A 25,173-nucleotide genomic window follows, 5' to 3' on the forward strand; every position below is an offset into this window, starting at 1 on the left:
GGACGTGGATGGGGCTTTCAGCGATGGCAGCAACGCCGCGGTATCCGATGGTGATGGGGATACTCCAGTTTCCCAAGTGCAGGCCCCCGACCCCATCAGACAGGCCAGTGGCCTTGTTACAGGGACGACACCCGTCGGCAAGGGTGCTACCACAACCCCTTCCACTAAACGCACAACCCACGGCTGAGACTCAACAGGACTGTCGAAGGCCCAATGCACGTTGTCTAGGGAGAGGTCCTTTGAATCTCTGTCCTCTGGGCACTCCAGATCCAGGTCGCCAGATGACAGATCCCAACTGTCGAAAGACAGAACAGACGTCGTGAGTAAACCCACCTCCGAACGTTGCATGTCTGTAGACAAGGTGTTTGAATCTTTCAACTACCGAAGTTCAACATTCTCTGCCGAAATCGGTAAAAACTAATGTTGAAAACTAATCTTGACGCTGCAGACAATGTGGAAAGGATAATCGCAGAAGAAACCATTATAAAGCGTCACGCTTGGTTACGCCAATCCGGCTTCAAGCAGGAGGCGCAAACCACACTTCTCAACATGCCCATGGAGCCCAACGTACTCTTTGGAAAGGCAGTTGTAGAGAAGACGCCTTAAAGGTGGCTAAAGAAGAATATGGTACACTGACATTTTTAGGCCAATTAAGCAATAAACCCACTGGCCAAAGGAGTAATAATGATTTTTGTCGCTCACGCGGACAAAATTTCCAACGAGGTTCAAGCTACAGTCAAAATCAAGGAACATCATGGGGTAACGGTCAAGGCCAAGCCTCTCAGAGTTAACAGAGGGGTCCGCGCAGATCTCGTGGATGGGGGAGGGGCTCCTCTAGAGGTGCTAACACACCTTCCAAACAGTGACTACCCGCTACAGGTGCCCTCCCATGCCTCTCCAGTCGGAGAGCATATTTCAAACTTCACCCAAGCATGGGAATCACCTCAGACAAATGGGTGCTGTCCACCGTGGCGGGCGGTTATTGTGTGGAGCTCCTCGAGCGACCCCCGGAACCATCCAAAGCGCCAGAAAATTAACTCCATCCTCCTCGAGGAACTCTCCACGCTGCTCCAAAAGGACGCCATAGAAGACGTCCCAGCCAACCGGGTAAACACGAGTATTCGTTCAACCTACTTCCTTGTGCCAAAGAAAGATCTAACAATGCGCCCAGTATTAGACGTGCGCCCTACAAACAAGTATGTCAAGCCACAAAAGTGGATTACATGGTACATTGGATATGAAAGATGCTTTTCATATTTCAATGTTCCCAGCGCACAGAGGATTCTTGTGGTTCAAGCTAGAAAACCAACACTACCAATTTAAAGTGCTACCCTTCGGAATAGCATCTCCACCAAGGGTATTCACAAAGGTACTGGCGGTGGTGGCAGCACACCTGCGCAGGGAGGCAATCCCAGTGTACCCTTACCTGGATGACTGGCTGATTACGGGGTAGAGTCCCCAGGATCGAAGGCAAAACATTAAAAGAACAATCAATCATCTCTTTCAGTTGGGCTTCTCAATAAACAAGAAAAAATCAAGCCTTGTGCCAAGCACAACAAAACAGTTCCTTGGAGCTGTAATAAAATCAGAAGAGGGGTTGGACTTTCCATCAGAGGAAAGAGTCCAAAACATGCTACTGCAAATTCCACATTATCAAGCCGGCCGCCAGATAAGAGTACGCAAAGCTATGCGTTTGCTAGGCATGATGCCGTCTTGCATTTACCTGGTAACACACGCGCGCCTGCGCATGCGACCCATGCAGGAGTGGTTGGTCTCAGGCAAGCGGTCAGGGGGACGGTCTAGTGGTCGTTTCGGCAACACTAGTACAAAACCTTCGCTGGTGGACAAGAGAAAATCTGTTGAAGAAGAAAACCCTTCCACGATAGGGAAGTACAGGCGATTGTCACAACAGACACCTCGCTCGCCGGATGGGGGGTGCTCATTACCTTCATCACACAGCTCAAGGTCTGTGGACTCGTGCTATGATGCAGAACCACATCAATCTGCTGGAACTACTAGCGGTGTTCAAAGCCCTTCAATCGTTCGAGATACACCTGATGCACCAGGTAGTGCAAGTCCTCACAGACAGCACTACAGCAATGTTTTACATCAACAAACAAGGGGGCACACGTTCTCCAAATCTGTCCAAGCTAGCGCAACAAATTTGGAAATGGGCACTCAAACGGAAAATATTCCTATCATCTCAGCATGTTCCAGGGCAACTCAACTCTCTGGCCAACTCTCTGAGCAGAGATCCCCTACCAGAGGAATACAAGTGGCAACTAGACTCAAAAGTCGTAGAGCAACTCTTTCTCAATGGGGTTTCCCCACAATAGACTTGTTTGCTACTAGCGAAAACAGTCAATGCCCAGATTTCGCATCCAGGTTCCCCCAACCAGGCTCCAAGGGGAACGCCCTTTGTATGAACTGGTCAGGGATATTTGCTTATGCTTTTCCCCCCAACACCTCTCATGAACAGGGTGGTGAACAAGAGCGACAAGGAACAGGTGACGCTCATCCTAGTTGCTCCTATGTGGGCAAGACAACCTTGGTATCCACATCTGCACAAACTGGCGATGTGCGATTCACTCACTCAACACGGGGGACTAACAGTGCACCCTCAACCTCACTCTTTGAACTTGGCAGCATGGTTCCTGAAATCATAGTTTGGACATCTTAACCTATCACAAAGGTGTATGGATATCCTAAAGCAGGGGCGTTGCTAGGGGGGGGCTAAGGGGGATATAGCCCCTGATCATTTGGTTGTATCCCTGGATAGAATCTCAGGAGCTACAGCCAAAAGACTAGCTAGCCCCCCGTCCCAACAGTTCCGACATCAGCTTAGCCTTGGGTCTTTTCCAGACCTAGCAACTCCCCTGTCCTAAAGGAAGCACGAAAGCCTAACACTAGACACTGTTACTTCGACAAGTGGAGGAGATTTGTAATGTGGTGCCAGTCTAAACATATTAACCTCACAGAATGTAAACCATCACACATTCTAAACTATATGCTCCACTTTCTAGACTCTGGGTTAGTATTCAACTCTTTAAAGGTCCACCTGGCGGCCTTGCCAGCCTACACCACCTCCCACAACAAGGTCTCATGGTGGAAGGTACCGGTCATCAAGGCATTCATGGAGGGAGTAAAGCGACGGACATTTACGTACGCATCCTAGGTTCTCCCCTAAATTCATCTCTAAATTTCATGTAAACCATTCCATTGAGCTTCCGGCCTTCTTCCAGAACCCAAACAGCTCAGCTGAGGTTATACTCCACACACTTTGTGTAAAGAGAGAGGCCCTTTACTATGTAAACAAGACCAGACCGCTAAGAAAAACATACCAACTGTTTGTCTCCGTAGCACCGGGCAGAGAAGGGGATCACATTTCCAAGAATGCTATCGCCAGATGGATAGTCTGGTGCATACAACTGTGCTATTTGCTGCCAGACAAGACACTGCCTTAAACGCCAAGAGCTCACTCTACAAGGAGCGACGCTGGCTTTCATTGCAAATGTCCCCTTAAACAGCATTTGCAAGGCAGCCACATGGAGCTCGGTACACACTTTCACTCAGCTCTACAGCATTGACGCACATTCCAAGACAGAGGTGGGACAAGTGGTTCTAAGACATCTGTTAGCCCATGAACTTTCCCACAACCCACCACCTTCTCCTAACACTGCTCGCTAATCTATGCACTACATGTGATTTAAGCAGATTCCACAAGCCTCAGAAGGGATACATTACTCACCGTAATTGTATTTCTGATGCTTGTATCTGCTTAGATTCACATGCGCCTACCCTTCTTACTCTCGGAGAAAAGGGGCATGGATGCTTATGAGCTTGTCTGATAGATATCTGCTTGGATACATCTGTACTAATGCTACACTTCATTCTACCTCATGTCAGAAAAATAACAATCTGAGGGACCTTGATGCGTGAAGGACCATGGGTACAGTGGACGTCACACTAGGGATAGTATTAGTGGCAAGCCCTTTCGACGTCCCTTTTTCGAATTTCGAAAACAACAACTGTAATACTCTGCAGCTTCCACTAGATGTTGGCCTATGCACAGCATGTGAATCTAAGCAGATGCAAGCATCAGAAATAGTATTACGGTGAGTAATGTATCATATATATAGATTTTCTTGTCATTTTGTGACAATACTTTCCTGAGGTTTTAATTACTTTACTTAGACTGTATTCAAATGCCTAGTAAATAATGGTGTGTGAAGCCCTGGACCGTTCTCACACATTCCTGAGTCTAGGCCTTACTACTCTGCTACCCTACCTTGATTGAGTTTATCTAGACATCAGTGTCTTCTCCCCGTTTACTTTAATAGGATGCTCTCTGATAATCCACCTCCATCTCAGCATGGCTCCAGTGGCCTCTCCCCTACGGAGGAAAGGTCATCGCCTATATCCATACCTGGATGATTGGCTAGTGTGTGCTCTATACACATAGCAAATGATCAGCTACCTTCAGTAGATTGATAATGTGGCTTTGTGCCAGCCCTCCCTACAACCGGTGTTCCTGGGAGCACTCTGACACAGAAGCAGCAAGAGTCAGGTTTTCTGACAAGAAGGTGAACTTTTCATGACAAGCGCAATGACCCTTTCAGGTAGGAATGTTGTATCAGGCCATTGCTTTGACTCCCTTATGGCCATGCTGCCAGTGTGCATCCCTCCAATACAAAATGTCAAACTGTAAATGACCGAGCTGCAGGAATATTTTAATGCCAGATCGAAACAGGTTGCATCTGCTTGCAAGCGTCCAGTTTCAACGGGTTTTCCTGTAAATGAGTCCTGAATGCCTCCATGGATTAATGGCAGCATGTCTAAGTGACCTGCACACAAGGACGTTGGAGACCTTTAGAGAAGGAAACGCAAATCACTAGATGGGAGCTAAGGGTGGTTCACCAGCTCTAAATGATAGACCCAATATTTATGATAATGATACAATTCCATTATCGCTACTATTTAAGGAGTGGATGACGGCAATCATGAAGATTCCTGTCTCTCTTAAAGGCAGAGAGTAGTCCAAGTACAATCTCAGTCTTTAAGGCCAATATTGTTCAAGTTTGCAAAATGAATTTGAGAACATGGGTGGAATAACGAGAAAATGTAGTGACACATCAAGGTGTTTGTCAGGGATGATTTCTGCCAATAATCTGGAGGGGCTTGTACCATTATCTCAACGGGTCCCAGCCTAAATATGCATGATTTACCCTAAAAAGATTCAACACATTTTCCATTTGATCCAGATGTGAAATTGCACATTTCATTTTCTGAATTATTTGAAAGCCCATTTCTGCCAAATAGTAAGTTTGTCATGAAATGTACCTTGAAACTTAGGAGCAGGAGGGGGTTAACTTGTTTTGAAAAATGTTGTAAAGTATAGTCTGTTTTGTTTTCATAACAGCAATGTGCTCACAACCACCCATTTAGTACAAATCTAATCACCAGCACGTCAATTAGTAATGTAATATGCATTTCATTTTCAGGTTCTCTCAAAGACTAGGTTAAGGTTTAATTAAGAGAGTACAGTGTGGTGCCAGACTGCCAGCCGAGGCAATTGCAAGTTTACAAAAAAAAGGGACTGTGTTTAAAGATTTTGTAGTTTATAAGATTGAAAACCACTTAGTTTACAAAACATACACACTCTAAAAACTCCAAATGACTACTAAACTGACGGTCTTGTTTTATGAGTGAAGTCTGTAATCTAAATCCTGCCATGCAACATTGGGTTCCATTATTCGTCTTCATATATTAACCTGTGAACATGTTTACAATTTCGCTTTTATAATATTGAAATTAATTGTTAACATTGATCCCTTTCTGAAAAATTCTCCAATAAGCTATTTTTGGTTTTACTTTACAGTCATCATTTAGTTGCACTGGTGTACACAAGCAAAGCAGAATTTCGATCGGCTATGCAACATGAAAAAGAAACGTACACCATATATAGGAGCTTGGTGAGTATGGCATGGCAGACCTGTAAAGCAGAGCTCTTCTTGCCTCCGTGCCGTTTACTGTACCAATTAAGGTCAGTTGATGTGCTTTTAAAGTTTTTGTGGTATGGGGTTCTAGTTTTCATGATTATGTTCGAAGAAGAGCAGTAGCACAAAATGTAAGGTGTGTAACGTATTTAAAGTTCTCCTTTGTTTTTGTTTTTTAAGGACCGTTAGCTGCAAACAAGCCCTTGAGAATCTAATATGTTGGGCTGGGCTTGTCAATTTACCAAATAGTAAAACTGAGTGAAGTTTTGAAGGTCTCGGCTGTGAATTTGTATTAGAAACGTTTGCATATAATTCACTTCAATGGAGACTATTTGCATAAAAAGTGGGATGTAAGGCAGGAGGCTTTAAGGGATGGGGGATGGTTGCGATGCGGCAGAGACAAATTGAGAATGAAAGGAGTAGTAGGGTTTAAGTGGACAGGAGTAGGTGTGATCAGATACAGGAGAAAGAGGTAAGGGTTCGGCTGGAAGTGAGGGGTGTAAGGATAATCGAAGTTAAAGTAGTGATCAAGGGGCAGGTGAGTAGGGTACAGAGTGGGTGTGGATGAAGGTTTAGGGTTGTTAGCTAGGAAGGTTGGTTATTGGTCTGACATAACAAGGAGGAGGGGGTAGATGCCCATCAGATGCAGCAGGGAACCATAAACCGCTGATCACAGGCTCTACCTGCTACATCAGAGATATGATATGGCATTTGTAGCGTGCCTCTACACCAGCGTTTCAAGGCACAAGATGACCTCATGCTGCTGAGCAGCTCTTGTGTGGACTATTTTTGACTTTTCCATGGACTCCAGGCAGATCCTTGCTCTAGCATGGACCAAAGAGTGATAGTCTGGATATAGTTTGTAAAGGTATAGCTCTCCAGCTGGGGCGGCCTGAAGGCAGCAATTGTGATTAAACAGGCAGCATAGAGGCTTGGAGAACCAAATGGAGAAATGGGAGGAGCAGGATAGTCCCATACACCAATCCCTACTTGAGTTATGCCCCCCACTACCTGCATTAAATCATATAAATGGATAGTCATCTGCCAATAGGATATGATGTAATCGGCTAAATCACCTATTAACGATAGCCCATCTATCTATTTGCGTGTGCATAGTCTGCAAACTGTTGACTCTGGTCATCCTTACAAACGCTCTATTTGAATCTAAAAACGCACATTTATTTGCAGTGCCGTAGGACCACACATTTAACTGCACATCGAAGTACGAAACAATGAACTAAGTCTATTTGACAATCGGCTATGCACAACAACTCAACCATCCACATTTCACTCATGTATCCTTGCACCTGGTACGCATCAATGTTCCCAGTTATGCAGCCTGCACTAGCAACTGCCCTAGTCCTCCACACACCTTTTTGGGTTGTCTGAAAGCCCTGTTTAGTTAAGTAATTACTGTTATGTTGTATGTTTATAGAATGGTATCCCAGAGATATCAATATGCTATTCAAATGCACTCATATATGCTCAAACACCTTTAAATTGGCGTAGCTGATAAACACAGAGAATTGTATTTATTTATTTTAGCATTTATAGAGCGCACTAAGCCCAGAGGCATCAAGAATGAAAAAAGAAGAAAAGAGTTTGGGAAGATGGACTCAAATGCGCTAACCCCTTAAATAAATATATACAGGCGAGTCTTAACAGTCTTGTAAATTTTATTAGTGTTTATTCACACTAATAATTTTTATTTTCCTTTTATGATTTCAAAAAAACATTCCAGATAAAGCTGCACACCAGTATAGAGTAATTCATATGGTTCAATGAATCAAATATTTCTCTTTCTCTTTCAAGGAGTCAAATATTTTCATGCAGATAACCCTTTTAAACTTCCTAAACCCATCCCTTCACAAAGATAATAAGCAGTCGCCAAGGAACCACCTCTTTACCAAAGGCTGTTAAGATTGATTGTTTTCTTGGCATCAAGAATGAATTGAACTTGATCATGACTATAAATGGTTATCAGAGTTTGCTTCTCAATCTAAGTTTCTTAAAATGGGGGGGGACGCTAGTGAGCCCAACCAAGATGGCCGCAGGCCCGTGACGCTCTCCAGCACATCTAAAATTCGGTCTCCTATTCGGTTGTCTCTGCAGAGACTCTCCTGCTTTCTTGGCGGCATTTGCGGCTGTGTTATGTTGGGCGTTTGGGGAGAGCCCTTTGGAGTTGCTGTGTGACTAGCAGAGAGCTGAACACCTTGTGTGGGACGGTTGAAGGCGACCGCTCCGGAGAAGAGTGGGGGAGGTGCGGGCCTGCGAGGAGGCGGCGAGGTGGCTCTCCAGGCTTCCTGCGCGGAGAGGAGCGGCTGTGGGGGACGAGTGGAGTGCGGTGCTCTTCCCCGCCTGGATATCGGTGGCCTGGAGTACAAGATCTGCCGGAACGTCCCTTTGGAGGAAGGCGCAGGTGCGGGAGAGGAACGCTGGCCCGATCGGGACGGACAGAGTAGCCTGCCCGCGAACTGTGCGCTGCAGGGGCTGAGGCCTCGAAGACGGAGGCGGGTCAGCTGCCGCGCGCTGACCGAGGTTGGAGTTGTGATTGGCAGCGGCGGCGTGCAGAGGTGAGCGGGGTACCGGTGGTGTCCGCTCTCCCCCCCCCCCCGTGTCGGCCCTGTACGCCTGTAGAGGCGAGGAACGATCTGCACACCTGGTGGTGGTGGGGGCTCTGGGGCGGGTGACGTGGCGTTGCCTGCCCAGCCCTGTGGTGCCTGTCCTCCCTGCTGTGTGGCTGTGGGCCCCAGCGGACGCTGGTCGTGGTGGGCCGGCTCTCCCGCGGGCTGCGGGCGGTGTCATCTGCGGAGGCAACCCGCATGGTTTTCGGGACATGGGGGACTGGGAGGCGACCCGTCCCGACCGGCCTGGGAACAGAAGGCTTGGTGTTTGGACCTGTGGGGAGGGGCAGAGGTTTTTTGCATTGTGAACTTGTTGGAGCCATAAGGTCTCAGGTGAACCTATACTGGGGGCATTGGATATCTGCCCTGAGGATGGCGCTCTAAGTCCATTGGCACATCACGCGACCTGCTTGAGTGGCGCTACAAGGTGCCTAAAACTGTTTGCCCTATAGCTGGCATGCTGGAAGCCTGCTTCTTTGTGTACATGCCAGGGGAAGTGCACGAAACGCTCTTTAATCTGATTGCTGGGGGCGCTCTCCTCCCCATATCTCACTAACTCCTGGCATCTCGGCTTTTGATATGCTTGGGATTATATGGGACCTGCGGTGCAGCACGAGGCTAGATACAGTAGTGCTGGTGATGATGTGCTGCTAAGTGGAAGAACCCAGTTGGACGGTGTGGAGGTGGGCAAAGCGTCGCTGGGTATAATTGGTGGTCACTCTTCTCCTGCAGAGACAGGTTTGGGGGGAGTTTTGGCACTTGTCCCCCTACCCGGTGTGGAACTCCTGCTGAGCCCTTGCACCCCTTGGATCAGGGGACGGGGGGCTGGTAGCCTTGACCATTGCGTCCTATAAAACACTGCTGTGCCAGATTTGTATACTAGCCATGTCCAGGCCGGGGAGGGGCGGTAAACAACAATCCAAATTAAATTTTGAGATGTCTACGCAGGTCAAGAGTGGTGGCCCGACGAGTGAGATGGAACAGACGTCGGGCATAGGGCATGAAACGGATCCAGCGGTTGCCTTTCAGGACATTAAGGCTATGCTATTGCAGCTACAGTCCGGCATACAATCTTTGGATGGCCAATTGGATACCCTGAATTGTAAGGTGGACCATATGCAGGTCCGGTTGGACAAGCATGGAGAGAGGCTAGATGAAGCAGAGGGGCACCTGTCGGGGGTGTAGGGTATTGCAACAGCGGTCTCTGGGGAAATGTCAGAAATCAGGAAAGCCCTGAGAGAACTGCGGGAGAATCAGGATGATCTCGAATCGAGATCCTGCCGGAACAATCTACGAATTGTCGGCTTATCGGAATCGGCAGGTCAAAGAGCTATGGAATCACTGGTGGAGGACATTCTGCGGGAAACCTTGGGCTCGAACGGCTTCTCCACGCTCTGTGTTGTGGAGAGGGCACATAGGATCCCCAGTGGCCGCGGGCCGATTCCGGGAGCCCCACCCCGACCGCTAATTGCCCGTCTGCTGAACTATAGGGATAGGGATGTGGCACTCCAGAAAGCTAGGGAGAAAGGCTCTCTTTCCTATAAGGGGGATGTGATTAAACTCTTTCCGGACTTTTTGGATAAAGTGCAAGCGGCCAGGAAATCCTTTCTGGAAGTTAAAAAGCGGTTGAGGGACAAGGGTCTGCAATATGCAATGTTATTCCCCGCTAAACTACGTGTAGTCCATGAGGGGAAGTCACTATTTTTTCAGTCTCCGGAGGAGGCCTCCTCAGTTCTTGATATGTTACCGAGGTCTCCTAGGTCACGGGAGGGAGAAGCCTGACACCTTTTGGTATGGTTAAAACTTAGTGATACTATAGTCGCTCTAGACAGCTCATGATGGATCTTAAAGCAGAGACATCTATCCTGTGAGGGTGCGTAGGAGGGTTGGGCTCGTAGCTGCCCCTGGAGCGCAGGCTGTTTATGAAAATGTTGGTGGGTGTCGGGATGCTGGAAAGTTGGAGACTCCAGCATGGGTTGGGGGGGGTGGGGGGTTGGGGGGTAAAGGGGCGATCACTGACAAGTTGGGGGGTTGTCGGTAGAATGGGGAGGTGGGAGGGTGGAGGGGGGGGACCGATGGTACGCATTGGGAGCCCATAAGGTCTGTTGGAATGGGGGGAGTAGGCGGTCTATCATTTATAGATGGCGACATTACATTTTATGACCTGGAATGTTAGGGGTCTTAACAATCTGCCCAAATGCCGGAAAGTTTTGCAGTATATGGAACGTCATAGGATTGGGGTGGCCTTCCTTCAGGAGACCCATTTGACACTGGAATCTGAATCTAAGTTCGGTAGAAAATGGGGGTGTCATAGATATTTCTCTTCTTATTCCTCCTACTCCAGAGGTGTAGGTATCCTGGTGCATAAATCGGTGGGGTTTCGGTTGGTCAAGGTGGTGAAAGATTCAGAGGGTAGTGTCTTGATTGTGCAGGGGGTTATCCAGGGCAGGCTATACACATTGATAAGCTATTATGGTCCTAACCAAGACACCACAGGATCCCTGGATTGGATAGAGCGGCAGCTGGGGACGCTCCCAGAGGGGGAAATCATCTGGGCTGGGGATTTCAATTCCGTACTGGACGCATCCCTAGATGGAACGGGGAGCGCAGCGCGCTCAGGTAATAGGACCTCCACTAAGATACGTGGTATGTGCCTGGTGTGGAGTATTGAAGATATCTAGAGGGTGAGGAATCCTGGAGTGTGCCAGTACACGCACTACTCGGAACCACATGGCTCGGCGGGCTCGATTAGATTATTTTTTGGTATCGCGGGCGGTTATGGGTCGTTCCAGTGGGTTGGGTATTCTGGCCTGCACTTTGTCGGACCATGCTCCAGCTTTGTTGTCAATCTGTTTGGAGGGTCGAGATAGGGTGCGGCACCCCTGGAAGTTTAAGAGTGATGTTCTTACGGATAAGGTCTTTAGGGAGGAATTGGCGAAGGCCATAGATGTGTACTTTGAGATCAATGATGGGTCGGTGTCATCTGCTGGTATCCTTTGGGAGGGATTTAAGTGTGTGATTAGAGGGGAGTGTATAGCCAAGGAACTGGGAACCCTGAAAAGGCTATGGAAAGATTTGGCTGATGCGGAGGGGGAATTCCGGGCGTTGCAAAGGGAGGCTCCCGTTCCCGATCGGGCTCAGCAAGGGGCCATCAAGCGGAAACTGCAGGAGTATTGGGCACTAGCGCAAAGAGAAATTAAATATATGTGGGATAGAGTAGCTCCCCGGAAATATGGTGAGGGGCAAACTCCGGGACGGTCACTTGCTAAGCTAACCCGATTGAGTGGGACGGGATAGTAGGGTGACAGGGATCACGGATGGGAATGGTGTACAACATTACACAGACGAGGGCATTGCCCATGAATTCGAGGAATTCTACGGCCACTTGTACTCATCACAATTAACGGCGTCATGAGGGGATCTGGAGGCGTTTCTTGACGAGGTGGGGCTATATTGGTGCTCTGAGCAGCAGATAGTGGGGCTGAACGGGCCGGTGACACTAGAAGAGGTGGTGGACGCTATTAGATCTCTGCCGAGTGGGAAATCTCCTGGCCCTGGCGGCTTCACAGCCGAATTCTATAAGTGTTATGTAGAAAGGTTGGCACCGCGCTTGTTGTTGATGTATCAGGAGGCAGTCTCTAGGGGGGCGATTACCGGATACGCTTAGGGAAGCCGTCATGGTCGTGCTTTTGAAACCTGGGAAGCCAGAGGGGACTGTTCATCATACCGCCCAATTTCGCTTATCAATCTTGATAATCAAATCTTAGCGAAAATTATAGCGCGACGGCTGGCGCCGCTGATGCCCACTCTGGTGAGAGAGGACCAGGCGGGATTCATTCCCGGTCGGTCGACCTCTTTCGGGTTGCGAAGGATATTTGCCCTGATGTCGGCGCTGCCAGCTGAGGGCCCAGTGGTCGCAGTTCTGTTAGATGCCACCAAGGCGTTTGATTCTGTTGAATGGCCGTTTTTATTTACTGTTTTACGGAGACTGGGCCTGGGCGAGTTCTTTATATCCTTGGTGTCCCTTCTAGATGCCGAACCGGTAGCTAGGGTGAGGGTGAATGGGATGAGCACTAGGATGTTGCTGCTTGATCGGGGGACACGTCAGGGTTGCCCGTTATCCCCTTTGCTCTTTGCACTGGCGATAGAGCCCTGGGCGGAGTGGGTTCAGGAGTTTCATTTGCAGCGAGGGGTTCAACTGTATACTCATAAAGTGGTTATTTCGTTATATGCAGACGACATGGTCTTGTTCATCCGTCATCCTGAAACTAATTTAGACCCGATTATGTCAGATCTACTGCGCTTTGGCGAACTCTCAGGACTGCATATAAACATCAGTAAATCAGTTATCTTCCCATTGACGGGTGGGGTGTCTCACTTTTGGGATAATTGGGGATTCCAGTGGGATTTACATAGCACTCGTTACTTAGGGGTCACGGTGGCTAGGGAGGAGAAGGTGGTATATGCTGAGAATTATGGGAAAACTCTGGACTCGGCAAAGCCAGCGATGGCGAGCTGGACCTCACTCCCGTTTAATCTCTATGGTAGGATCTCGGTGCTTAAAATTGCTATTCTCCCCGAATTTCTGTACGTGTTCCTAAACGTGCCTGTTAAAGTGCCCCAGAGGTATTTTCGTGATCTTCGGTCATCAATGTTACAGTTTGTATGGGCGGGCAGGAAGGCTCGGGTGTCATGGGAGAAGCTTACGGCGCCATTTCGGGAGGGAGGGTTGGCACTTCGTGCTTTTGAGTTACATTATAAAGTGGCGCAAGCCAGCTATCTTCGGTACTGGTACGGAATGGCTGCGGAACACAGGCATGTGGAGATAGAGAGATCAATCGCATCTCCAGCATTGTTGAGATCGGTCATTCTAACAGCCCCGAGTAGCTCGCGGAATCCTCGGAACCTGGTGGGGCTGACATGCTGGGCCTGGGTGCATTTGGAGAGGGCTTCCGATGGGGGTCTTCTCTATTCACTGAGACTCCCACCATTGTTTGTCCCTGGGATCCCCCTGACAAGTGAGGAGGGTTATGTGGTCATGTTGAGGCAGTTGGGGGTTACTACATGGGGAGAGTTGTTCCCTGATGGGAGGTTTATCTCTGTTGAACAACTGAAGGAAAAGGGTGCCCTGTCGGCATTAGAGGTGTTCTTGTACTATAGGCTGAAGGTAACGTTGCAGCGGCTGTTCCCCACTTTTCCTGAGCCACCCGCGGTGGCCGTGCTACTGGATAAGGTGATCGGGGGAGACATAGGGAGGCATATACTCTCCGAACTGTACGAGCTGGTGTCAAGGGACAGGTCCAAGGCTGGGTTATCCTCGAAGGGACTATGGGGAGAGGTCCTTGGCGCAGGAGGTATCAAATGATGTATGGGAGTACTGTTGTAGGATGACTAAGGCAGGGGCTATTAACTCGAACTATAAGCTAATCCACTTCAAGTTTCTACACCAGGGTTACTATTCCCCAGCTCAGTTACAGGACTACTTTCCTCAGAGGTCCGGGGCCTGCCTCCGTTGTGGTCAGGAGATGGCGGGTTTTCTGCATGTGGCCTGGGAGTGTGCGGAGGTGGCAGGCTTCTGGCGAAGGGTGTTTGAAATAATTGGGGACATTGTAGGGCAGCAGCTTGCACCAGACCCAGTAGTGGCCCTGTTAGGATATAAGGGACAGTCGCCAAAAGGGACTAGGAAACTGGTGGGTCTCCTTTTGATTTTGGCTAAGCGCCGGGTGGCCATGGTGTGGGGGCTGAGGCGGGGCCCGACGGTTGAACAATGGTCGGAGGACATACTGTATTGTAACGATATGGAGACGCGCTGGGGGATGCTACGAGGAGATCCTCAGGGTGGCAATCGGATGTGGGATGTGTATGTTGCATACCTTCTCAATCAGTCAAGGGGGGGAAGATTCTGTGTCTCATGCGCCGCAAAGGTCTCCCATGGTGCTGAATTCTGTGGTTGGGTCTCCGCCTGATCCCTGAAGTTAAGAACACGGACTGTGTCACTGCATTTCCATTGGCGTAGGAATGAACGGGTTGTACTATGTGCAATACGACAGAGTCGTGGTCTGGCCTACCCTTTGGGTTCTTTAAGGTTACCTCTACATGCGACATGCGTACCGGAGGGTGGGGGGGGGAGTAATCCATGTTGTACTGTTTATGTTGTTATCTGAAATGCCAATAAAGAAATTGTTGAAAAAAAAAAACTTTCTTAAAATGAATCTGGCTGAAAATATTAGATAAACATTGTTTTATGATTCAGTTGACAAGTTAAGATTTCAAATGGCCTCTGGACTGAGATAGTTTTGTGATGCTATAATGGCACTATAAAAAGATGGTAGACGTGGTTCCTTTAGATTGATCAGTTGTCTTTTCATTGAAGTATAATTCTGAATAAAGTTACTGGAAATACTTGCTAGTCTTGTGTTTCCTCAAGCCTTAAATGTTTTTCTTTAACATTTAAATGTAGCTTGGAGACCAGCATGACCGAACAAAAGAAAGCTCAGCCTTTCTGAAACATGTCACACAACAGGCAGTGAACCTTCAACGAACAATGAATGAAATCTACAAGAATGGAACTAGTGCAACCATACCACGGGTCCAGGTACTGTGTAATTACATTCATCCAACCCCCTTGAATTGTTTATCCATAATGTTTGTTTTAGTTCCCTCTGTTTACATCTTGTTCAGGTCACTGTTATGAAGCTGGTCTCCAAATCCCACTTTTAATTTGTGTGGGATAGTAATGTTTGCATTGTAAAACTTCAGAACGCCTCTTTTTATGGGGGGATAGTGGCGACCAGGCTATACTATAATCTTGCTTATACCTTGTGATCAAGTCCCCTGGCTGGTTCTGGAAACCGACTGGGCAGTGGCCTGGGGCGAGGTGCCAAACCGAGCTAGTGGCTGTTGGGCCCAGGAGAGGTATTGGGAGAATTCCCTGGTCACTCTTCCCCACTCTCCAGCACATTAGACGTCACAACCCGCTATAGAGGCTAATCCCTGAGCTAGTTTCTAATTGTCTGCAGGCAAGTGGAAAGGCTCCCCCTTACCAATTGAGAGAACATAAAGTTCACCTGAGCCATATCCAGATGCCCAGTACTGAAAAGGTAGGGTTTCCTTTCAACTGAAAGCTTTTCTGTGTGATCGAATGTAGTGAGTACAGTGCTAGTGTTGGCTGTTCATTCTGCACATCAAAGAGATTTTCTTTTAGTGTCTGTGGCACCCCTTTTGAGCACACTGGTCCTGCAGATGCACTATTTACAGCCTGTGCCACCCCAAACATGGAGAAACTGAAACAGGAACTTTCCAGACAGAATGTCATTTTTGGGAATTGTGCAGGTCTTTTTTAGGTCCCCTTGACTTTTTCTTCAATATGTTTTGGAGCTCTGACCTGTTTCTGTGGGCAGAAGGACTTCTATTGAATACCTCCCTGTCACTGCAACCCTTTTTGACACTTGAGTGAATGGTCCGTTGGTTGCCCATAATGATACTAGGGCATAGGTGCTTTTTAATAACTCTAGCTTGGCCCTAGTGTGATTATATCACCTTATATTGCTTTAGGCAGTAGTTTGGGACATCAGCATTTCAGTTTTGACTTTACCAGGGATACAAGATGATTTACAGCAATGGTAGCCCAATGTACCTTTTTGGTAGCCATTGTGGTACCAATTCATTTTTTTAAGTCCTACTTTTGGCCATTTTGTTTTAGTGGTCTTTTTTCGTTCAGGGAGCCAATGAGGTATTTCTAAAATGGTCATGGTTAACCTGTGGGCTCTTTGTGAGCCTAGCTATGCACGCTTTATAGAGGTTTGAAAGGGTGTCATCCAGTTCCTGGCACTGGGCCAGCCATTTCACATCCTGCGGGGGTAATCTGGTGTGATGGGGTAATCTGGTGTGATGGGCAGTTTTAGGGGCCAACCAAGTTTTCTGGCTGCCTAACCTTTTGTTTGTGACACTTTGAGTGATTGGTGAGCTGGATGAGGCAGGTGTGCCTGCGAGTGTGGCTTTACTTGCTCAGGAATGGATTCCTTTCTATTCAGAAACATGCAGTTTTAAAAGGCTACATGTACGGCTTTCAGTCTCTTCATATTTCTGAGCTTTTCTAGTAAAATATATTAAGTTAAAATTCTCTTTCCTCCCACAATACAACTGACTGGGAATTGGCAAAAGGGGAATGCAGAGGATTTCCACTGCAAACAGTTCTTAATAGAATTAATTCTTTAGCCTGCATTTTGTTGTGCAAACCTCTAGACCATACTATGGCCTAGATTGGGTGCTTTAAAGCTTGATATCCTCCCAGGTGTTAGTGCCACTAACTATATTTGAAAATAATACTTTACAAAGGCAATCCCACTTTAAAGTGGCACCCAAAATGTTTTGAGTTTCGAATTTCGTTTTTTAATACAAAGTTAAGGACAATGTCTCACTTTGCATTTTATATATATATATATATATATATATGTGCGGAGTATCTCAAGCTGTAATGCATTGTACATTAAGAGAAAGAAAGGTCCATGAAATAAACATGCAGGTCCCAGTATGGGGTTATCATTGAGATAAGACACTTTAACCCAGGGCTTCTTACCTTAGATGGTCTACAAGCACTAGTCGCGGTAAGACATTTTAGGAAATACTGTGGGTCATGTGAATTGAGAGACTTTTTACCCTAATCACGCCATGGCAATTTACAACTACCATAGCTGCAACGTTCTTGATGGTAGTGATATGGGTAACAATCATGCACTTTATACTGTGGACTTAAATGCACTATGCACTTTACATCGTGGACTGAAGACATATACTATTGATATGTGTTGAAATATTGGAATTAGGTCAGCTTATTGTGGAAAAAAAATGCAATATCCATGTATGCCAAACGTTTGCACTATGCAAATTTAAAACTTGCAATTATCTTTTACGCAATCAAATGCAATGATATGGGGTATTGTATATCAAATGCACTATGCACTTTATATTGCGGACCTAATATTTACATTCCACATGTGCTGAAATATTGGAATTAAGTCAGTCTATATTATCCCAGAAAGATAACTGATAATACTGGGACAAACAGCATTTTTTAAACCTTGATATTAATGGTATGCATATTCACTCAAACAGGGTAAAATGAAATGTTGTCATTGCACAGTCGAATATAATGGTTTTATAACAATATCATTCCAAGATGGCGGGCGGGCTATACAGGCATTATGCATTGCACATATGGTCATAGTCCTTTGTTGGTTTTAACTGCTTCTTAGTGGGTAAAGATTCAAAAGCTGTGTCTAATCGAGTAGAATTCATGTGATCAAGCTACAAGCCGTAGCGAAACGCGTCATCGCCAGGGTTTTTCCTTTTGTTGCTGGGCAAGAGCTGGAGGTTTCCACATGGAATTTTAATTTTTGTAACTAATAAAGAAGAAATATTAATCGCAAGATGCTGCAGACAGTTTTGTGAGAACACGAACACTTACTCGAATTTTGGAACACAACTCCAAGAGTGCGGCTCAGGACTGCACCGTGTACACGGTGTGGAGAACGGGGATATATATATATTTCTGAGGCTTGTGGAATCTGCTTGGATCACATGCTGTGCATAGGCAGACATCTAGTGGAAGCTGCGGAGTATTACAGTTTGTTTTTTGAAACTTGAAAATGGGTGTCGACACAGGGCGTGCAGGTAATACTATCCCTAGTGTGACGTCCACTGTACCCAAGAACCCTCACGCGTCTAGGATCCTCAGATTGTTTTTTTCCGCCATACTAGTCGGAAGCATTTTGCGGAGTCCCCTGGCCTTAGCCATACTTTTGCTAGAATTTAAAATAATATTCTACTGACATCCTTTCCCACCCCAACTTCGACACTCGACTCTGGCTGGAGAAGAAATCAACCGTCGGCTGCTGCACGACGGATTTGGGCCTCGGAAGGCCGCTGGCCTCGGCCCTGCAAGTAGGGAGAGTGGGGGGTGGTACATACTCTGCACTCTTGGTATATAGGTACACCTTATACATTTCCTACACTTAACAGCCCGCTGCCTCAAGGTGCGTATGGAGGGTACCCCTTTTCAATTCTGCCCCAAGTGCAATCGCAAATACCCTTGGGTCGACAGGCACGCCACGTGCAATCTCTGCTTGCCGAGGGACCACCCCGAAGCGAACTGCAGAGCGTGTAGTAGGTTTAAACCTAAGACACGTAAGGACCGTTCGACGAAGCGTTGGGCCCACCACGCCAGGCAGGCGGCCATGGCAGCGGAGGGCGCCTTCAGCGATGGCAGCGACGCCGTACTTTGGGACGGCGAGGGCATTACGGCGTCGAAAGACAGCCGAGCGCAGGTCCCCGACCTCGGAAGGTCGTCCGGCAGGGCGGCTATGGGGAAGACCCCTGGTGACACAAGCGCTTCACATACTACACACACTAAACACACTAAGTCCAACCGAGACTCAACGACGTCGAGTTCTCGGAAAGAGGCACAGACAGAACGGTCCGATTCGGTGTCCTCTGGGGGCGCTCGATCAAGATCGCCGCATGACTCCAGGCAATCATCCACTCTTGCCAAGAGTGCCTCGCTCCCTAGGCTAACAGAAGTTCGATCGTCGGAAGACGAGGACAACGTCCACCCCCAGGCCGCGCTCCAGGAGTCGGAGCCCGCAATTAAAGCCAGCGAGGCCCCACGCTCGAAGGACAGGGACACCTCTCCCGATCCTCGACGCCAGGCGTCGAAAAACTCCAGAGCCACTAAGGGACAGGGAAAACATTTTTCTACGCACGGGGAGGGGGGAAAACAGCAGAAGAAACTACCTGTACATTCTTCCACACCTGTGAAACACTCCACCCCCCCTAAACAGACAGACAAGCCCAGGTCTGCTGATAGGTCCACAACCAGCAAAGCTACTCAAGATAAATCCCATAGACTTGCTGGGAGAGTCATTCCCAGTTCCAAAAAATGGTCCAGTGAAGACATAGATAGGGTCATGTCAAGAATGTCTTCTTTGGCTGATTTTTATGATAAAAATCCAGAACATTTCCTCTCGTATGTTCCACAAGGGGCCCACACCCTCAGGCTCTACTGATCCTATCCCCCCGAGTAAGAAGGCCCGGTTTGAAACTCCAATGAGGTCCGAACCCTTCGAGGTACAACCTTACGCAAGACCATACTCACGGTATCAAGGAGAGGCTTCCTTTTGTGAAGACCAAGAATTTGGGTTGATAGAAGAGCAAACCGGGACGGGCTACTATGGGGATGATGAGGACCAGGAGGAAGAAGAGGATGACCCGGAAACATACAAAGTAGATTCCCCGGTAGAGAACGAAGCTCTGGTTACCGACTCCCCGGTCGATAACCAACCCCTCCTAAATGAGGTTCGCGCTCACGCAGCAGAACATTTCCACATTAACACCCACGGTTTACAGGAGGAAAGGGACTTCGCAGAAGAGTTAGTGGGAGAAAGGAGGCCTGTTGCCGAGACCATCCCTATCCTTAAATCCATTCAGCGGAGAATAGATCCGTCCCTGGTGAACCCAAACCTCACCAGAGCAGTCAATCCCAGGGTTGAAAAACTTTTCAGGGCAGCTCAGTCTGACCCTCTCTATATAAGAGGACATCTGAAGCCAGACTACCTAGTTGTCACCAACACTCGTAAGAGGGCTGGGACACCCTTTTCTTCGTCAGAAGCTCCTCCCGACAAGGAGAGCAAAAAACTATACGGTTTCGGCAGGAAGGTAGCCTCAACGTCCACCACCCTGTTGACCAGCTACATAGCCTCTGCTCCTGAACCGTTAAAGGGCCAATTAGCTCGGATTTCCGCAGAGGGTAGAGCCGTGTCTGGTTGCATTTTGAAAGCAACCTTCGACGCCGCGGACAACGCAGGCAGATTGATAGCAGAAGGTACTGTTATCAAGAGACATGCGTGGTTACAGCAGTCTGGTTTTAAGGCAGAAACTCAGGCATCATTGTTAGACAAACCGGTGGAAGCCGATCTGCTGTTTGGTAAGGCGGTCGAAGACGCACTGAAAAATGCCAAGGACGAATACGAGACGCTCAAATCCCTTGGCCAGTTAACCAATAAACCCGCTAACCAGAGAGGGAATAGTAATTTTCGTCGCCCACGCAGCCAAAATTCCCAGAGAGGATCGAACTATTGCCAGGGGCAGGGTACACAGTGGAACAACAACCAACAGTCTACCCAGGGTTACGGCAGAGGTAATAGGAGAGGTCGTGGTAAAGGCAGAGGCAGCCCCAGCAAGGGAGGCGGCACGCCTCCACCAAAGCAGTGACGCTCAGTTCAGGGTCCCTTCTCACGCAACCCCAGTAGGGGGACGCATTTCAAATTTCACCCAGGCTTGGGAAGGGATCACATCAGACAGATGGGTGCTGTCAACAGTATCCACGGGATATTGTATAGAGCTACTGCAGCGTCCCCGGAACCATCCTGCACGACAAAGAGTACACTCCTTAGAACATCAGAACATTCTCCTCGAGGAGATCGCCATTCTTCTACAAAAGGACGCGATAGAACTCGTCCCGGGACACCAGGTAAACAAGGGTATTTATTCAACTTACTTCCTTGTGCCAAAGAAAGACCTGACAATGCGCCCAGTATTGGACTTACGGCCTGCCAACAAGTATGTCAAGCCCCAAAAATTTCGTATGACCACGCTACAAGAGGTAATCCCCCTCCTAAAAAAGGGGGATTACATGGCAATCTTGGATATGAAAGATGCTTATTTTCATATTTCCATGTTCCCAGCGCACAGAAAGTACTTGCGCTTCAAGGTGGACAGTCGACACTACCAATTCAAGGTACTGCCCTTCGGGATAGCTTCAGCACCAAGGGTATTCACCAAGGTACTGGCGGTGGCGGCTGCACACCTACGCAGGGAGGCAATCCCAGTGTACCCTTATCTGGACGACTGGCTCATAACGGGGGAAACCCCAGGAATTTGCAGGACAAACATTCAAAGGACTATCGACCTCCTCCACGAGTTAGGCTTCTCAATCAACGAGAAGAAGTCAAGCCTGGTGCCAAGCACCTCAAAACAATTCCTAGGAGCAATCCTGGATACCCAGGAGGGGTTGACCTTTCCTTCAGAAGAAAGAATTCGGAATATACTACTGCAAATTCCGCATTATCAGTCCGGTCAACAAATAACGGTACGCAAAGCAATGCGTTTACTGGTCATGATGGCGTCATGCATTTACCTGGTCCCCCACGCGCGCCTGCGCATGCGTCCCATGCAGGAATGGTTGGCGAAACAGTGGTCTCAGGCAAGTGGTCAGTGGGACGATCTAGTGGTCGTTTCGCCAACACTGGTACAAAGCCTTCATTGGTGGACAAGAGAAAATCTCGCACAGGGGAAACCCTTTTACGATCCCGAAGTACAGGCAGTAGTCACTACAGATGCATGTCTGACGGGGTGTGGAGCTCACCATCTCCACCACACAGCTCAGGGTCTCTGGTCTCACTCAGTGGCCAAGAACCACATCAACCTGCTAGAGCTTCTGGCAGTATTCAGAGCGCTTCAGGCGTTCGAGCCCCACCTACTAAACCTGTCAGTGCAAATCCGGATGGACAGCACTACAGCCATGTTCTACCTGAACAAGCAAGGAGGGACTCGCTCGCCAAATCTGTCCAAGCTTGCCCAGAAAATCTGGATATGGGCACTCAGACGGAACATCTTCCTGTCATCACAACATGTTCCAGGGGAGCTCAATTCCCTAGCGGATGCTCTGAGCACAGACTCCCTCCCAGAGGAACATGAATGGGTTCTTCACAGAGAGGTCGTAGAAGATCTCTTCTCTCAGTGGGGTTTCCCCACTATAGACTTATTCGCCACAAGCGAAAACAGACAATGCCCAGGATTTGCATCCAAGTTCCCCCAACCAGACTCCCAGGGGAATGCCCTGTGGATGAACTGGTCAGGGATGTTTGCGTACGCTTTTCCACCAACTCCTCTCATCAGGAAAGTGGTGAACAAGATGAACAGGGAGTCGATGACGCTCGTCCTAGTTGCTCCCATGTGGGCAAGACAACCGTGGTTCCCACACCTATGCAGGATGGCGGTGTGCGAGCCATCAAACTTCCAGCCTGGTACAACCTACTGTCCCAGCACCAAGGTCAAACAGTGCACCAGCAACCCAACTCAATGAACCTGGCAGCATGGCTCCTGAGGTCATAGAGTTTGGACACCTCAATTTACCACAGAGGTGTATGGACATCCTAAAGGAATCTAGGAAACCAAACACAAGGCACTTTTACTTTGACAAGTGGAAGAGGTTCGTTATCTGGTGCCAGAGTAGACAAATCAACCCAGTTGATTGCACTCCTTCCACTATTGTGACATACATGCTCCACCTGCTAGATGCAGGATTGGTTTTTAACTCACTGAAAGTACACCTGGCAGCCCTCTAGGCTTACACCACTTCCCATAGCAAGGTTTCGTGGTGGAAAGTACCAGTAGTTAAAGCCTTCATGGAAGGAGTAAAGAGACTTCACCCTCCTATTTCAAACCCACCACCAGGGTGGGACCTTAATGTGGTGCTAGCCAAGCTCATGGGGCCCCCTTTCGAACTCATACATAAAAGCAGTCTCAAACACCTGACTTATAAAACTGCCTTCTTAGTAGCTATTACTTCTATAAGAAGGGTCAGTGAAATTCAGGCTCTGTCAGTGCAGGATCCCTTCTTTACCATCCATAAAGACAAACTGGTTTTACCCACACACCCTAGGTACTCGCCTAAATTTATATCAAAATTCCATGTAAACCAGTCCATCGAGCTTCCGGCTTTCTTCCAGAACCCGCAAAGCTCGGCTGAGGTGAAACTACACACCCTAGATGTGCGTAGGGAGGTCCTCTACTATGTAAATAAAACCAGACCGCTAAGGAAAACAGATCAACTGTTTGTCTCCGTAGCTACAGGCAGAGAGGGGGATCGCGTCTCTAAAGGTGCCATCTCGAAGTGGATTATTAACTGTATCCAGCTGTGTTACTCACTCTCTGAAAAGACTCTGCCTTTTACGCCAAGGGCCCACTCTACTAGAGGCATTGGGGCCACTCTGGCTTTCATTGCAAATGTACCCCTTGACACCATTTGCAAAGCAGCTACTTGGAGCTCTATTCACACTTTTACTCAGCATTACTGCATTGACACCCATTCCAAGGCAGATACACAAGTGGGACAAGCGGTTCTAAGACACTTATTTGCTCATGACCCTTCTGTAACGCTCACCTGATTCCCGTAGAGGCGCCGGTCTTGACTGGGCGTATACCGTATCTTCAAAGGTGATGTGTAACACACGGCTGGCTCTTTGGGCTGGACCTCTGTGCACTGTATGTCTGACTCGAAGGGTAAGATGTCTGCAGATGGAAAATATGGGATTAAGGAACTGGGTTATTGAATGTCTCTCTCTTCTTCCCTTTCTCTTCTCCTGTAGAACCCCAAAGGTTAACGCTCTCACCTTAGGTAAGTGAACGCCGTGCTCTCCATCTGCCTCGGGGCAGGGTGCTGTAACCAGTTTCTTCACTGGATAAGGGGAGCAGGCCTCTTGACTTCAGAGGACTGCTGTCCGTCGTTTACTGCACGAACAGTAAGTTTTGAGTAATTCTAATGTCTTTAAAGTCTTTAGTAATGATGTTTCTTGTTTTGCAGGGTTCCGGCGATGGCGGATGACGGGCTGAAGTGAGTTGAAGATGGAGCCCGTGTGATGAATAGAAGCGCCTGGAAGCACGTAAGCGCGCGCTTGTTGCCTGCTTCACGATGCGCTCTAACTGTCTTTTTATTTTGCAGGTACAAGTTCGGAGCGGCTGCAGGGTGCCGGAATACCCACTGGGTTAGATGTGGAAAGGAGTAATGGCACGTGAGTATTAAAGTTCCCCAATGTCTTTAAACGCACCTTGTTTTGTCTTTCAGATGCAGGATGCAGCGCCGAAGGCCTCCGGAGCGTGCGAAGAGTTGGTAAGCTTTTGTCTTTCAGATGCCGGAATGCAGTGTGAAGACCTCCGGAGCGCACGAAGAGTAGGTAAGCCTTTGTCTTTCAGATGCCGGAATGCAGCGCGAGGCGTTGGTGACAGCCGATGGACCAGGTAAGTGAAGAGCTGTCACTGAAGACCGTAATGCTAACCTGTTCTTTCTTGTCTTTATAGGTGTTGCTGAAGACTGGATTCAGGATGGTAAGCCTTTTTCCTTAGGCCCAGGATCAGATGCAGAAGACACGATGAGCGTTCTGCTGCAGAGGATGCAGAATAACGCAAAGCAAGATTCATCCATCGGGTGTGGTTTAAATAGCCTCCTGTAGTGCTTAGGTGTCTCCTTCCACAGCCACGCCTAGGTAAGAAAAGAGTTTATTCTTTCCAGAAGAGTTCCAGTGTTCTGAATGGCTCCTACCCCACCCAACAGGAAAAGTAGTTCCAAACAGAAGAGGATCAGAGGTTCAACTGGCAGGCAAGTAAGCAGCATGGTCTGCTGCAGGTAAGTCCACCCAAGCATTATGAGCCCGGCGCTTCCAGCGCTGGGACTGGGCATATTTATGAGCCTGGTGCCACTGGCGCCAGGACTGGGTCCA

The 25,173-nt window shown here is 48.1% G+C and overlaps 1 protein-coding gene across 1 annotated transcript in view; it reads left to right on the top strand.

Annotated features, from left to right (window-relative positions):
* Positions 1-25,173, top strand: part of LOC138492324 (clustered mitochondria protein homolog) — a 1,100,229-nt gene that overhangs the window by 999,690 nt on the left and 75,366 nt on the right. Inside the window, exons 23-24 of the mRNA XM_069619372.1 lie at positions 5,879-5,972; positions 15,081-15,215. Of these exons, the coding sequence (XP_069475473.1) occupies positions 5,879-5,972; positions 15,081-15,215 (229 nt within the window). The remainder of the gene's footprint in view (positions 1-5,878; positions 5,973-15,080; positions 15,216-25,173) is intronic.

The sequence above is a fragment of the Ambystoma mexicanum genome, chromosome 10 (genome assembly GCF_040938575.1).
Source record: "Ambystoma mexicanum isolate Mex_15411 chromosome 10, UKY_AmexF1_1, whole genome shotgun sequence".
Lineage (NCBI taxonomy): Eukaryota > Metazoa > Chordata > Amphibia > Caudata > Ambystomatidae > Ambystoma > Ambystoma mexicanum.